General features: G+C 35.9%; 1 protein-coding gene and 1 long non-coding RNA gene across 5 annotated transcripts in view; one reads left to right on the top strand and one right to left on the bottom strand.

Annotated features, from left to right (window-relative positions):
* The first annotated feature begins 251 nt into the window (after nt 1–251).
* Nucleotides 252–5,687, top strand: LOC128150205 (uncharacterized). Its single transcript, XR_008237970.1, has 2 exons — nt 252–345; nt 442–5,687. It is a non-coding gene; the product is annotated as an uncharacterized LOC128150205 (long non-coding RNA).
* The window catches only part of PLD5 (phospholipase D family member 5), a 203,845-nt gene continuing 195,634 nt past the window's right edge, over nt 3,190–11,400 (bottom strand). For all 4 annotated transcript variants that reach the window (XM_052806205.1, XM_052806206.1, XM_052806207.1 and 1 more), the window contains 2 exons: nt 9,595–9,709; nt 3,190–7,483 (listed from right to left, as the gene is read on the bottom strand). In XM_052806205.1, the coding sequence (XP_052662165.1) occupies nt 7,248–7,483; nt 9,595–9,709 (351 nt within the window). In that variant the 3' untranslated portion in view covers nt 3,190–7,247. The remainder of the gene's footprint in view (nt 7,484–9,594; nt 9,710–11,400) is intronic.

Raw genomic sequence — 11,400 nt, 5'->3', positions numbered from 1 at the left:
TCCACCCCTCTTACAAAGTGAAGAAATTAATTCAATTCCTAAAGACAAGGGGCATTTGACCTCTCACCTTTTCATGCTAAAGTTAGCTGCACATTTTGGTCATTACAAATCTGGTTGTATGGTAAAGAATGGTTTACATTAGAATAAAATGAGGCCACCATAAGAGGTATTTATATCACCAGAAGAACCTCTACCTCGTTTAAAGTTTGCCAAACGTTCTTCCCCTGCCCCTCAATCTCTTCTTCCAGATTTTGCATATGTGTCTCTCCAGGTGAAGAATTATGTGAGGCACTTGGAATTATGTGTTTGACCTCCTTTATTATGTTTTCTCTAGTATCGCATTAGGTGAGTGATCTCTCAAAGGGCAGAAGGATGTTGAGCAGCCAGCAGTTTTCAGAAGCAGCAGGTAACTAAAAATATTTTGTTTCCTTTGCTCCTCAGGCAATGACAAGTAAAAACCTGGACTGGGTTGCTAAGAAGTATTAGACACTGAGAGGACAAGTGAGATTAGGAGAATAGCCCTCTGACCTTTAGAAAGAAGCAGCTGTCACTTCCAGAAACATCCTGCTTTGCTGTCAAGTTTCAAGAAAAATATCAAATACAGGTACAGTGTCATTTGAAGAAATACAAATAAGGAATAATGTGGAGTAATTGAACACTGAGCAAATCCACTTGAAAACACTTGTTAGCAAGTCAGTCAATAAAATGTTCCACACACTTCCATTTGAAGAGCTTCTTACTTTAGGTGTTATATGCTGTCTTGCTTAGACAATGCTATGTAATGGTGCATGCCTTTAATCTTTAACATAAACATTCCTTCCCCAGTAAAATCCCCATTAAGTACCTCAAAGTTACTTTTGGAAATAATTCCAGCTTCTAAGTCATTTATGAACTTTATATAGTTAGCACTTTTGGGGGGAAATACTTTTTTTCATTTGAGTGTGATTAATTTGTTAAAGTTGATTGCCTGATACTTCTGCTTAGTTTTCACCAGTTTATTAGTAGTTGAGAACGGTATCTGTCTGACTTGACTATATTTGTATATTGAGAGAACACATGCAAGTGCTGCATATGATGTGAAATTTGCAGGTGTGTGCTATGTTGTAAATCCTTGCTTATATAGCACTAGAAACTTCTAATGTGCAAGGAAGAGCCCCATTTCAAATACTGCTTTACTACTCAGTACCTACTACGTAGAAATTGATGAGCTTTTATTCATGCTGATTTCTTTCTGTTAAGCATAAGTTTGTAATTGTTAGAGGTTCCCTCCTCATTCTGAAAACAATCATGGGAGTTCACTCATATGAAGAAGAGAAATACAGGATTTTGCAGGGAAAGGAACAAAATGAGAACATAGCCCAGAGCTTTTAGGCCAGCACCCAGTCCTTTAACTCGCTCTGATTCAAGTTGGTTTGCCACTGTAGCTATTTTCACTCCTTCCTCCCTACTCTAATTTTATGCTGTTGCAGGAGGGACGGATATTACTGTGTGAGACGCAGTGCCCACTGTGTGTTCATGCAACACCATCATGATACATGTAATTTGTATTATTCACGTTTGTGGCCATGCAACATGAAGGAGCGCAAAATAATCCTCTGGAGTGCTACAGTTGTCAGCCATTTTGTTATATTTTGTTCTGTTCTGTAGCCTGAATCCAGCCATCAACTTTATTTCTGTTCTTAAAGGGAAAATTATCATGTTCATTTTACAGGATTAAAAAGATTTATTGGGTCTTCCTGTAAAATTGCAGTGTAGAATTTGTTGTGAACAAAATAGGGCTGACTCCATTGATTATAGCAGAATAATTTGCAGCCAGAATTGAATCGCACTCTTAAAATCTAATTTTAACAAGGTTTTCAGAAATAGGCCGCAGTAGCTTGATTTTTGTCCTACCTGTATTTTGAATTTTAGGGAAAACCTAACCTTAGAGTGTTAATGCAGTTGTAGCATATGGATATGGAATAGAAATGTGTTTTCATGAAAACCCAATTTAAGTTACTGTGGTGAATCACTCAATACAGCTGGATTCTTCATTCAGATTCTCTGTAAATTCCTGATCTCAACATAATTCAAACACACAATTCTCGCAGACTTTTTCTTTGAAGCCCTTGCAGGACTAATCCAAATAGGAGGTGCAATAGAAAGCTCCACTGTATTATAAGACTGGAGTTTATCTGATGACTTCAGCATCCACAGAGTGTAAAGCACATGAGTTCTTTTCTTGTCTAAACTATTTTGAACAAGGTCTCTTTTACATGCTAGTTTGGCAAGCTTCTAAGGCATTTGTGCAAAGTGATGATGCAAGAACAACCTGATTCAACACTGAGAAATTCATAAATAACATCCAGCAGTAATTAAAGAGAAAAACTACAGCTAAGAAAAGCAATCACCCTACAGTATCAGTTGAGCTACTATACTCTGCAGTGTCAAAAGTGGAATATGTTTACTGGTGCCTTCAACTCAGGAGGTGTCGTTGTGAATTTTAAATATACCAAGGATTCATTCTGATTTTTACATAGATTGAATTGGATTAACAGTGATTAAAAAAACATGAATATATATGTAGAGAAAGGATAAGAGTGGAAGAAAAACCACAGTGCCAGAAATTACCATCTGGAAACATACTATACATGTAGCCAGTATTTTTGTATTAAAATGAAGAGTTAATGTTGAAGTCCAAAATGGTTTTAAGATAACTTAGCATGCTCTATAAGGCCATTCTCAGGAGTCAAGTGCATGATATTCAAGATGGGGATAAAGGACTTCAGTTTGAAGAACTGGAATAGCCAGCTGATGTCTTTACCATCTTGATGAGAAAGTCTCTGCTATTTTCAGTAAGTACACACTAAAGTCACAAAAAAACCCCTATAAATTCTTTGTCTGGATTTCTCCTTAGATTAGGGTTAAATGGCAGGTAACGTTCACACAGAGCTTAGTTGTTCAGTTTTTATGTATGCAAAACTCAACAAAGTAGCAGAATTTAGGTAGCTAGTAGTATAGCAAATAATGAGTATGTCTTAAAAATAGCATTCTGAGGCTTTTTTACTGGTTTAGCAAGCTCTCCTCTGAACGACCTGCAGAGCCTGGATTTACCGGAAGGAACACTTGGCCCTGTATTGTGTAAAACTTTGTACAGCACAGCCTCAAAGTCAGTTCAAAGATGCTTTTTTTTTTTCTTTTTCTTTTCAGAAAAAGGTGAGCAGGAAAAAACTGGACAAAAATTTAGTTCCTTTCAGGGTACAGCTGTGGTGGTTGTGCTGTGGCACACAATCCATGCTTTTCTGGTCTTCAAAGAGAAGGTGAGAGTAGTTGTGGATACTAGTTCATGCTTCAGGCAGAAAAAAGTGGTAGCTGGCCCAAAGCAGCTTGAGACTTACATGTGAGATTTGTAAAGTGGCCACTGTGTTGTGTTCTTCACCCTGTGGCTACAGGAATTTTTGTGGTTATGCTTTTGATATCAGCCAGGTGTTGGGGGAATTCAGATTTTATTTATTTTTACACCTTGGCAGGACAAATAATTCAGCTGTGTTGTGGATTAGTTGATAATGAAGACAGGAATAATTTGTGAAATTTGGTTCTAGAACTGGGCTTGGCTAAAAATGCTCAGGATTAGATGTGCTTTTGGTTTGGACCAACATCTTTCATTCATTTTTTGTCTTTTTGTGACTCTAGTTTTAGGTACTAACCTGTAAATATCACAATATGTAGTCTTACTTAGGAAGTTCGCTGTATGCCTCAGTACTAGCTAGATACAAGATCTTTAGCAGGACTTCACATGAGGAACAGTTAAACAAAAGCTTGTATGAATAAGGCACTAGTAAATGTTTGCAGCAAACAACAATTACAGTCTATATTCTTTAAGAATAAAGCCGTTCTGTTTAGGAAATTGCCTTTAATATGACAGAGTTACCAATGCCAGTTAGAAGGGGCTTAGATAAAGTGCATCTTTTGGATTATGCCTGTGAGAAACCACTGAATGCAAATCCCTCTTTCTTAAGTTTGGAAATAGCCTGTGCAATGGTGATACTCAGGAGAGCTAAAGGAAGATGAAACTGGTCTAGATTCTGATCCCTGCTAAACCAATGTGAAATCACTGTAATGGATTTGCTCCAGATTTATTTACATCGGTAGAAGGATCTGAAGCCAGAATCGAGGCTGCTGTGGCAAATCTAGTTAAACAGGAACAGTGCAAACCCCCCAAAAATAATTGGGTATAATCACCTTAAACAGCCTCAAAAAAGAATCTGGTATTTTTAATTTCCTGCTTGCTGAAGTCCAAGGATGCACTTTGTCTTTTGGTGAATGTAACAGACCAAAGCCTTCTGTACTACTTTGGAGCTGCTGCCATTCTAAACAGTTACTAAAATATCAATCCATACTTTATACCAAATGAAACTCAAGTCTGTCAGTCTGGTTGTAGGATGGCTGGTTGCTATTTTGCATTAAAAGTTGTTCAAAAAACCCCGAACTCTTCCATTCATAAAAACAGAACATACTGCCACTTTTAAAATGTACTTTTACATATCAGCTCTTTTGGGGGGGGGGTCACTGAAGCACCAGAATTTGTTTATTAAGCCAGTAAGAATGCATTTGTAAACAACTAATGGATCTGGTTATTATTCTTGATTGTATTTCCCTAGGATTTGTCTGGTAAAACTACTACATCTGAATCATTCATTTGGTATACTAAATGGAAGGTCGGTGGTAACTCCACAGTCTGATTTCATCACTAAATCCTGCTTTGTAAACAGACAGCTTAGCTCTATCATCTGACAAATTTCTGTTCCACTCAGATCCTCCATTATTTGTACAAGATGTCATTTAAAAAACTTTTCACATGTTTCTAGTATTCAGAGGGAAAAAAATCATTGATTCATTCTTGTATATTATTGCCATCAGGTGCTACAACAATTAACAACTCTGGACAGTGGGGTTTTTTTGTTTGCTTGGGGTTTTTGTATCTTATGTAAGGACTTGGTATTAAGTTTATCTCAAGATCACCCATCTGTGGGGACCTCAGAAGCTTTACAAATATCTCAATCAGCTTTTAAAAATGTGGGGATTTTGTTTGGTTGGTTTGGGGTTTTTTTAGCTTTGATTCATAAGACTAAATTCATCGGTGGTATAACTTGGCTGAATTTTTCACCAGAAATTAATCTGGGCTAGTATTTATTTCTTAAACAAAAAAACCCCAACAAGTAAATTAAGTGCTGGGGATCTCTCTCCCATACTTGCTATACATATTCTAAATTATATACAGAAGGAAGAAAATACAGAAATTTCTCTTCACAAAGATCTTTTTCCTTCATAGCAACTCAGGAAACTTTTTAGATATGTTTCCTATATGAATGTCAGAATATATGCTTTTCTCTGTGTGTGTGTGGAGGCTAATAAATGGCATGTATTTATCTGAATAATAGAAAATGTTAATAAGCATTAGAGTTGTGCAGAATCCTTTCTGTAAAAGTTGATAACTTTAAAAATTTGTTATGTCATTTTCAGTAAGATGATGTAAATCTTGGCAATTGCAAAAGAGACAAACATTCTTTGTCAAAAGTGTGCCTTTTGTGGTCATAACTCGTTTTGTGGTGTGTCTCTAGCTGGCAATTTGAAGTTGTGCATATGTTACCTTATTAGAATTTCCTCACCTGTGCTTACTTTAAAATAAATTTGAACTTTTTTTTTAACTTTCTGAATGAAACCTGTGTTTTGAAAGTCAAGGTGGGTTTTTAACTTGTTCTTAAGATTAAAATAGTACATTGGGACATGACTGGTTTTCCTTCCCTTTTTGTCCACTGCTTTCGAAGTGTGCCTTCAGTAACATACAGCCAGGTGAGAAAAGTCTGCATTTTGGAAAAAGTTCTGTGAATATTTAACAAAATGCAGAGCACAGTTTGCTTTCATGGCTGTATTTCTTCAACAGAAGCAGAGGGATAGTAATGAAACATTTTTATTATGAAACTAAGCTATTACAGCTCTGGAGAAAAATCTGTCATCAAACATTTATATCTATTTTTTTAAAGAGCAAAGTCACACTTTTACAGAACAGTTGCTTCTTGGTGCAACTGAGTTGTGTTTTTAGAGGCACGCTATTAACACCAACTGAAACTGTGGCCTAAATGAAGGCATCACGTTTCTGTTTGTGCTGATGTAGTCGCCTATATGGATGACATTTTAACAAAAAATGCCATTTCACAATTTTTTTTTAAGTGAAAGTTAGGAAAGAAAACACTTCCAGGTGTAAAATCAAACAAAATGACTATATGATCATTTAACAACAATTATTGCATGATTTTGCATGACCCTTGACCTTCCTAAAAAGCAGTATTTGATTTTTATGTATGCATTGGTTTGATAGTGAGTCATCATGCAACTGCTGACTTGCACTTGATAAATATTTAACTTGGGGAAGAAATTTTCTTAAGATTACAAAAAAAAAAAAAAAAAAAAGAAAAATCAGTGCTAGGCCTTTGCTATTAATCCAAAGATTTTCATTGTTAGATGAAACATGTATAATTGGAAATAACTCTTATGTTGAAAGGAATCCACATTATTTTGATAAAAAAATCCATTTATCTGAGAGGCTTTAAGGATTATGACAAATTTGAGGTCAACCCCAATCCCTCAAAACCTCCTCATACTTTTAGGAGATGAATGAATTATCAGTCATGTAACTCTGATGTATTTTAAGGCTAGTTAAAAGACATGGAAGAGTGATACTCAAACTGAATGGTCAAAACTAGGAAGTATTTGCATGACTGGGTATTTATTTAAAGGGAAGGATTTATATGTGTGAAAGTTTGCTTATTCCTTTATGTTTTCTAATACAGTAAACCTACCATCTACTTGTATGTCAATAATAACTGATCTTAGAATGCCATTTCATAGCTTGAATCTTGGTTTTGCCTCAAGGTTCGTTCTAGCCAGGATGGCAATTAGGGGAAGTCCTAAAACTGAAACAGAAAAATTGACACATGCTGTTAAATTCAAACACAGAACATTAAAATTAACATGGAAGCAGAAATGACATTCAGTGTCAGAAGTAGCAAACTTGTAAGTCTTAAATAATTCAATATAGAGAATATAGTTTAGACAGTTTTTATATAAGTGTGCTTTTTCCTAAAAACACCCCCCCAAACCAAACGGGTTTTTTTGCTTTTTCTTTAAGTCTTTTGTCTGTAAATATGAAAGAGAGCTACACCCCAACGTAATTCTTCATTGCCATACTAAACAGTAAAATAGTCTTTCTAATTCACATTGCTCATGGCAGTCTTATTTGATGTTGCTTTATTAAGTTTGTGATTAAAGCAGTTTGGGATTTTTGTTGGCTGTAAACTTTTGGCATAATGTGAATACCAGTCCCTTTCAAAAACAGCCTTGAGTTGCTTAATGATGCTTGTGCTGTTCCCCGCGTCTGCTTGGTTGATAACAAGGCCAGCTCCAGCATTCTGCGTAAAAGCATTTCCTACCCAATCAAAATTACCTACAAGTAAAGGCAGGAATATACAATGAGTTTCTAACATTAGAAAAAAAAAAAAAAAAACCCACCCCAAAACCAAACAAAAAGGCGATCTCCCTAAAGGCAATCCAGTGTGGTAGAGTATTGTTTTCCCCAGTGCCTACCTGGGCAGAGACGGAAATAAGTTTTCTATGCTAGCAGGAAAGAAAAAACTCCCATTACATACCAGTGTGTAGCGCAGATAATTTCTGGAAGTTCAGCAGCTCTAATCCTTCATAAGTGAAAACAGGTTCTTTTATTTATTCAAAACTAACTTGCTCTTCCTTTTGCATATATTGTGTTATTACTCCATTTACTTTCCTCATCAGCCTTCTCAGTGCCCAGAATGAAGATATTTTTTGGCTCTATAAACAATTTAAAGTAGATGGGATGGAGAGGGGTTGCTCCATAATGCTGAGCCAAACCAATGGATCTTTTACAGGTTACCCATTGATAGATACTATTTCAGGAAAGAAAAACAGGTTTTACTGCTTTATGCCAGTTATTACCACCTTTGTTGAAATCTAAGATAATGAATGAGCATTTCAAATCCTGCTGATCGCAAGGCAAAGAGGGTAATTGGATTAATGGAAAACAGGTAAACCAAGTGTTTCAGTTATTTTTATTTCACTAGAACTAGTAACTATTTAAGTTGTACATTCATAACACATGCAGTATTTTGGAGAAAAAATGCTCTTACTAGAGGTCATCTTTTAAAACAACATATGAACATACAAAAAACAGGAAGGTATCCAAGAAATACCCTTTCTTTCAGCATCATTTCAGCAGGAAGTGTTAAGAATTCTAAAATTGTCAAGGATGGTAAATTGAAGCCTCATAATAAGGGACATTTCTTCCTGTGCTTTCAAGTAAAAGATAATTGGGTCCCTAACTTGCATTCATGTTACTTTCACACAGCTTTGATTATTTCTTTTTTTGATTTATATAAGTCTAAGGATGTTAGGACAATAGGAAAGAAAAAAAACAACTTGGCTAAAAGTCCATGCTGTGTAGATAAGTTACACGTTACTGAAATTTGATCTGGCTGGTGGAAGAAATTTTAAATGGAGTAAAAAAATTATTGGGGGGCGGGGGGCTCATAAAACATTTGGGAGACAAGAGAAGAATAAGCTACACTATTTGAAGTGAAAAATAAGATTTGGATAGGTTAAGGGAGGTGTCTGTGTTCAGAGCCCATCAAGGTGAGCTTTTCAGAGTAGCTCGTGGTTGTATGTCTACACTACTTGGGATTTTCCATTCTTCACGTGTGCATGGGCATGCTTCTGGGTTGCAGCTTCTGCCCTCCCTCACTGCCTCTGCAATCACTGGCTTTAAGCCCTTTGCAGTAAGTCAGGGTGAGGAAGTAAGCAACTAAAGCATCAAGCTGCAGCATACTAGAATGCATGCTTTCTCTCTTTACTTTATAAAATCTGATGAGTTACTTTTTAATTCAGTAGCAGTTTCTTGATCCTGCAGCTCACACAGCTCAAGCAGCTAGATTTTTTTTTTTTTTAAAGGTAGTTTTTAGACTGCATTCAGTGAGCATTTGACTGATAATGAACTTTTGCTAGGAGCCATACAGCGACTTTACTTAAATGCACCTTCAACCCAAAATACCAGTTAGATACGTACCTAATATTAGGAGTGTGTCTGAAATGTCATTAGAGTAAATGGAATAAGACTTCAGAAGATGAGGATGAAAGGCATTTATACAGTTTTTACCAGGATTGACCACAGCTTTAGTAGTAACATGGGAGGAAATGGAGAACAGTCCATCTTCATTGGATTGCAGAAACAAGAGCTTATGTTAATAATCCAATTTATTCCTACTTCGTAACGTGTGTTGTATTTGTGTTTTCAGTCTGTTTTTAAATACTGAAAGAATCTTGCTTTTGCAAAACTGATTCATAGATTAAAAAAAAAAGAATTTTTAAATGAGAAGAGGCTCAAAGCTCAGTTTTCATCTAGGTTCCCAAAGAAATGAACTATTATTTTAACTTAAGCATATCAGCTGTAGATTCCTCGTTTACAAATGGGTGTTATTTCAGGCTTTTGGCTAGAAACTAGAATTTCTTGAGATGTGGTTACTTACTTACCAATGTATGCAGCTCCATCAGTCACCATATATTTGTTACGATTTAATTTGGGAAGTGAAGTGTTCTTCTGTTCTTTAAGAAAGCATGCGCTCTCCTCCTCAAGGTCAAAGAATTTCTGCCATAAAATAGAATGGAGTTGGAGTGCAGATTAATGAGAACTGTTCTATAATGGACAGAAAAAATATGGTCTGTTCTTTACTCTTTATTGAAAATGAGTTAGTGCTACAGAAAAGAGAACTTGAGTTTTTATAGCCAAGCATTAATTTTAATAAAACACAGCACGTTGTATTTCTTACTAAATTCTCATAGTTTGTGATACTATGCCTTGGCATTCTGAACTGTACAAACTATATGGCTACTGCATACTAAAAGCAATACAGTGCCAAGTAGTAAAGGCTACGAAATGAACATTCCCCCCAATCTTCATGTGCTGCATGATAAGAATTTTTCTTTAGATAATTTCCTCATTCATCAAGGGACATTGAGGTTTGAAGTCTGCTTCAGGATCCGGATTGGCAGGCACACCAACAGCTGAATTAATACCTTTGTATTACACATTGCATAGTTTCCAACCGGAAACTTGCTGATTTCAGAAACTTAGAAACTTCTCAGGATTAAATCTGATCTGGAGAGGTCAAATTTACCAGACAACAACAGGAAAGTGCTTCTGTTTTACCCTAAAGGTGAAGTCTAAGTTAGATGTTTTGATTTTTTTTTTTTAATTTATTTTGGAGCCACATGCACTCCTTGTCTGCATCGGTGCAAGACAAAAATGAGATTTTCAGTACAAATCTGAATATTGTTTGTTTCATCAAGGAAACTAATAGCTAGACACAGATTCCAAAACCAGAAGTAGAGAATAAGATGATGGAGAAGTTAAATATTTACTGCATGACTGGGAAACTTTGATTGAGGTGATGGTGTAGATCCTCAGAACAAACCTAATTCACAGTATATTACTGGTGAAAGTAGCTGGCTATACATTGCACCCACTTAAGACATTGAAAAATAGTATTTAAAAAAACCCACCCCAAAACTCCTTGATCGTTCTTGCAGGTCTGTTTTCCATAATGCAAAATTCATCACTTGAACTAGTGATCTTTTTGATACAAACCTTGAATGAATCCTTTTAGGTTAGGGAGATGTCTTTCAGAATAATCTTACAACTTTGAAAACCCAACTGTTAAATACTATATTTGTTATTGAGATGTAGTGATCTCTGTGGTAGACTACATCATCAGTTTGATTAAATCAAATAAGGGTGTACACATAGCACCCAGGCAGTTAGTTTTATAAAGCATTCTTTACCCAGCTGATGATGTAGGTAGGTTTCAAGCTGGTTTGCAGTAAACTGCTTGACTATTGCAAAATGTGTTGTTACTGATTACCAGGAATGCCAGCTTTAGATTTTATACCACTGGTTTCTTCAGAACTGCATATAAATACTCATTCAAAAAATCTCTCTTCTTAATCATCAGTCTTGATCATTACAGTTTGGTTTTCCTTGGAGAACTCTTAAGTTCTGAACAGGCTTATCCACAATTAGTATTACCAAACCTAATGGAAATTATTTATTTGCAGACAGAAAGGCAGAGTAGCCCAGAGACTGCTGTTTATCTAACATTTTATGCTGTGGACTCTGTCAGAATCTCTCTCTTCCCCACTGGAAAATATATTGGGGTAAATTTTATGTTGTCAGAGGTTGTACCAAAACTACTTGGAAGAACTCTGTGTAAAATACAAGGCTAATTCAGGGTCCTGCTGATTCAAGCATTGAGGAGACTGTTCTTGGACTGATGCACCCCC

This window comes from Harpia harpyja, chromosome 13 (assembly GCF_026419915.1).
Source record: "Harpia harpyja isolate bHarHar1 chromosome 13, bHarHar1 primary haplotype, whole genome shotgun sequence".
Classification (NCBI taxonomy): domain Eukaryota; kingdom Metazoa; phylum Chordata; class Aves; order Accipitriformes; family Accipitridae; genus Harpia; species Harpia harpyja.
This window is presented reverse-complemented; position numbering and strand designations above follow the sequence as displayed.